Below are 4748 nucleotides of genomic sequence, written 5' to 3'. Positions count from 1 at the left end.
CCCATTCACCTATATAAAGTTTTAAACACACACACACACACACACACACACACACACACACACACACACACACACACACACACAAACATTCATATCCAACACAAAAACGAAGAAGGACACACACACACACACACACACACACACACACACACACACACACACACACACACACACACACATATAGGCACACTAACTTACCTGTTGCATAATCTTGATCTCGCCCACCTGGCAGGGATGCGAGCACACGGACGTGGGTACCGTGGTGGTGCTGTTAGCCCATGACACCTCGCTCAAGTTCAAGTCCAGCCGACTGTACCAGCTGCCCACCACCTGTCACGCCGGGGGAAGCGAGAGGGTGAGTGTTGGGCGTGGGGGAGAAAGGGAAGGGATGGGATAGGAGAGGAGGGAGGGGAGGAATGAAAAGGAAGGGAGAGGAAAAACAATGGAATGGGAAGGGGAAGGACGGTGAGGGAGGGGAGGTATGGGATGGAAGGGGAAAGGGAGGGGAAGGACAGTGAGGGAGGGGAGGTATGGGAAGGAAGGGGAAAGGGAAGTAGGGGAGATGGAAGGTGGGGAGCAGGGGAAAGGGAGGGGAGAAGAGGAAGGAAAGGAAGGAAAAGGGAAGGGAGGGGAGGATGGGAGTAAGGGGAAGGGAAGGGAGGAGAGGATGAAAGGAAGGGAAAGGATGGAGCCAAGGGAAAGAAAGTAAAGTGGAGGGAAAGGAAAAACAGGGATGAAAGAGAAGAAAGAAGAGATAGAGAGGAGGAGGAGGAGGAGGAGGAGGAGAGACGGACTAGGGGAGGAGGAGAGAGGCAAGGGAGAAGAAAGAGAATTACGAATGAATGCAGAGGAAGAAAAGGAAGAGAGAAGAGAAAGAGGGAGGGAGAGGGATGAGGAGGAGGAGAAAGAGGAGGAGAGAGGGAAGGAAAAAATTATGTGAAGATGGGTAAGAACAGTGGAGAGGAGGAGGAGGATGAGGAGGAGGAGGAGGAGGAGGAGGGATTTGATAAGTACATTACTATTAATATCTCATTGCGGTCTCTCTCTCTCTCTCTCTCTCTCTCTCTCTCTCTCTCTCTCTCTCTAATCTGTCTTTCTATCGGTCTATATCTATCTATCTATTTATCTATCTCTCCCTTTATCTGTTTTTCTCTTCCTCCCCTTCTTCTTCCTCTTCTTCTTCCTCCCCTTCTTCCCGTTCTTCTTCCCCTTCTTTCCTCCCCTTCTTCCTCCCCTTCTTCTTACTGTTCTTCTTCCCCTTCTTCCTCCCCTTCTTCTTCCCGTTCTTCCTCCCCTTCTTTCCTCCCCTTCTTCCGCCCCTTCTTCTTCCCGTTCTTCTTCCCCTTCTTTCTTCCCCTTCTTTCCTCCCCTTCTTCCTCCCCTTCTTCTTCCCGTTCTTCTTCCCCTTCTTCCTCCCCTTATTATTCCCGTTCTTCTTCCCCTTCTTTCCTCCCCTTCTTCTTACCGTTCTTCTTCCCCTTCTTCCTCCCCTTCTTCTTCCCATTCTTCTTCCCCTTCTTTCCTCCCCTTCTTCTTCCCGTTCTTTCCTCCCCTCGTTACCTCATTACCCTCTTCACCCCTTCCTCTTTCCTCATTTCCTTCCTCATTAATTCTTTTTATTATTTTCTCTCCCTCACACACAAACAGAATGATGATTTTCCTCTCTCTCTCATAATTATGCACCCTATCCTTCTCTCCTTTATTCCTTACTCTCTCTCTCTCTTTCTCTCTCTTTATCGTTCTCTATCTATTTATCTCTTTATCTCTTCCTTCTTTCTCTTCCTCTCTTCCTCTCTCATTTCCTCCCTTCCCTTCGGCTCACTTTCCTCCCCTTCATCTTCTTTCTCTGCCCTTTCTCTTCTTCCATCTCCTCATCCTTTCATCTTTCTTCTCCTCCTCTCCTTCTTCTTCTTCCTCTTTCTCCTCCTCGTCCTCATTAACATCATTATCATCCTCTTTCTACTCTTCCTCTTCCTCTTTTTTCTCTTCCTCAGTCTCTATTTCTTCCCTTTCTCTTCTTTCATCTCCTCATCCTTTCATATTTCTCCTTCTCCTTCTTCTTCCTCTTTCTATTTCTCCTCGTCCTCATTAACATTATCATCCTCTTTCTAATAGTCCTCTTCCTCTTTCCACTGTTCCTCATCCTCTTCCTCTTCTTCTTCTTCCTCCTCCTCCTTCTCCTCCTCCTCCTTCTCCACGTTTCAGCAAATCACATTTCACCCTCACCTCACATTCTCACAATTCATACTCGTCTCTGCAGCCAGCCATTCAGCCATCCACCCAGCTAACCATCCATCCATCCATTCATCCACCCAGCCAACCAGCCATCCACCCAGCCATCCATTCATCCAGACAGACAGACAGACACAGACAGTATTTCGTCCTGTCAATCCCTCACTCATTCCACATCTTCATTCCTCTTCTACTGCATTTTAAAAACATCTCTTCCTCCTCCTCCTCCTCCTCCTCCTTCTTCTTACCAGTACCTTCCCTCCCCTCAATTTCTTATTCCTCATTCCTCAATACTGCATTTGCATTCCACTATAGACTGCCTCATCAACAATTCTCTCTCTCTCTCTCTCTCTCTCTCTCTCACACCTCCTCTCCCTCATTTCTCACCTCGTTCCTTTCTAAACGTCTTCTCTCAACCTCTTATTATGCTGTCAATAACTTTTGCAACCTTGATACATTCCTTCAATTACCCTTAATAGAGCCACTTTACAAATACTACCTGCCCGCTCTACCTCTCTACACCTTAGCCCTTATTAAGCCTCCCCCACCTCCTTCCTTTCCCTACCTTCATTTATGCTACCAATACTTTTCCCCATTGTCAGCTGTTCACTCCACTAACTCCTTTATGGGGAGCTTACTAAATATACCTATAGATATTATTCCTTCTCTCTCTCTCTCTCTCTCTTAATCTCTTCTTCCGGGTGGATATCTTTCCCTTCCTTCGTCCCTCCTGGCTCTATTCCTCCTCCCTTTGTCTTTCTCTCTGTCCCTCTCTCTCTTTCTTCCTCTCTTCCCCTCTTCTTCTTTCCATCCCTTGAAGCTCTTATTCTGCTTTGCTCCCTCCTTCCTTTCCTTTCTCCTGTTCTCTATTACTTCCCATTCTATTTTGATCCTCCGGTATTTTGCTGTCTACCCTTCATTTCTTTATTCTTCATTGTCTTCCATCTTGCTTAGTTCTGTAATATTCTACCTAGCTTACTTTCTTTCTTCCTTCGTTCCTACTTTCATTCTTGCTTTCTTTCCTTCGTACTTTCTCTCCTTCCTTCCTTCTTTATTTCCTTCCCCTATGTTCCTATGTTCCTCTCCCTTTCTGAAACTCTAATATCCACCTTTCTCTCTTCCAATCCCTGCCACTCTTCTCTCTTATCAATCCCTCTATCTAGTGCCCATTCACTCATTCATTCACTCCCTCTTTGGCACTCCCTTCACTCATTCACTACTCCTTTCAATCTCACTCTCTTTATCTGGTACTTCCTTTCCTCACTAAGTCATTCCTTCACTCACTCTTTCAATCAGTTCACTTCCTGCACTCCCTCCACTCCCTCGTCCAGTCCTTCCTTCCCTCACTCTCTCATTCCATTCCTCTAGCAATCACTTCCTGCACTCCCTTCCTCGCCAACACTCACGCTGTAGTTGTATATGTTGGTGCCTGGGATCTTCCTGTAGTTGTAGATGGTGTAGCGCGCCGGTCCGTCACCCCGCTCGTCAAACTTCACCTGCGACCCAACCACACCTGTACGGGGGAGAGGACACAGGTGAGGGGGGAGGTGTGAGGGAGGGGGAAAGAAATAAACTGGGAATGGGAAGAAAGTGGGAATCGACGTGTGATGAGTACTTCTCTCTGACCTTTGCATATGTTTATCCTTCTCCTCCTCCTCCTCCTCTTCCTCCTCCTCCTCCTCCTTTCAAAAGCATAATTAATTTTTCATTTTAATCAACTTTATATGACAAGGGAAGAGTGATAGTGAGAGAGAGAGAGAGAGAGAGAGAGAGAGAGAGAGAGAGAGAGAGAGAGAGAGAGAGAGAGAGAGAGAGAGAGAGAGAGAGAGAGAGAGAGAGGGTGGGTCGTTCATAATAATCCCCCAGGTGTTATCACTCGCAGGTGTTTTCGGGCAGGTAAAGGTGCGAAGGTGTTCCTCATCTCCATACAAACAGCTCTCTCTCTCTCTCTGTAAATGCCAAATGGGCAGGTGCTCAACTTAATCAGTGAGAGAGAGAGAGAGAGAGAGAGAGAGAGAGAGAGAGAGAGAGAGAGAGAGAGAGAGAGAGAGAGAGAGAGAGAGAGAGAGAGAGAGAGAGAGAGAGAGAAACCTGCCGCAATGAATTGAGTATGCTAAACATATTATTACCATGTGTGTGTGTGTGTGTGTGTGTGTGTGTTTGAATAAGATTAAGAAAAAAACATCCCCTTATCAATAAAAACAAAAACTTGTCCATTAGTGTAGCAAAATAAAAGAAAATAAAGAGACGAAAAAATAGGGAAAACCAATTGGAATTATACGAAAAGTTTTAAAAAATATTCCCTGATTAAAAAAAGAAAGAAAACAAAAGGAGTTCAAAAAGAAAATATATTTATTTTAGAGAAGAAAAATGATGTTAAAGTTTTGGGAATTCGTAAATTATAAAACACACACACACACACACACACACACACACACACACACACACACACACACACACACACACATACGGCAGAAAAAACTGTCCACTTTAAATTAAATGGACAAAAAATCTTT

The 4748-nt window shown here is 45.5% G+C and overlaps 1 protein-coding gene across 1 annotated transcript in view; it reads right to left on the bottom strand.

The window, feature by feature from the left end:
• LOC127005705 (metabotropic glutamate receptor-like) overlaps positions 1–3745 on the bottom strand; it is a gene marked incomplete at its 5' end in the record, with an annotated part of 21807 nt that extends 18062 nt beyond the window's left edge. Inside the window, 2 exons of the mRNA XM_050874822.1 lie at positions 199–330; positions 3639–3745. Coding sequence (XP_050730779.1) covers positions 199–330; positions 3639–3745 — 239 coding nt within the window. The remainder of the gene's footprint in view (positions 1–198; positions 331–3638) is intronic.
• Positions 3746–4748: the final 1003 nt, after the last annotated feature.

Source organism: Eriocheir sinensis, chromosome 30, assembly GCF_024679095.1.
Source record: "Eriocheir sinensis breed Jianghai 21 chromosome 30, ASM2467909v1, whole genome shotgun sequence".
NCBI classification, from domain to species: Eukaryota; Metazoa; Arthropoda; class Malacostraca; order Decapoda; family Varunidae; genus Eriocheir; species Eriocheir sinensis.
The sequence above is the reverse complement of the archived record's forward strand: the minus strand, read 5'-3'. Positions and strand labels throughout refer to the sequence as shown.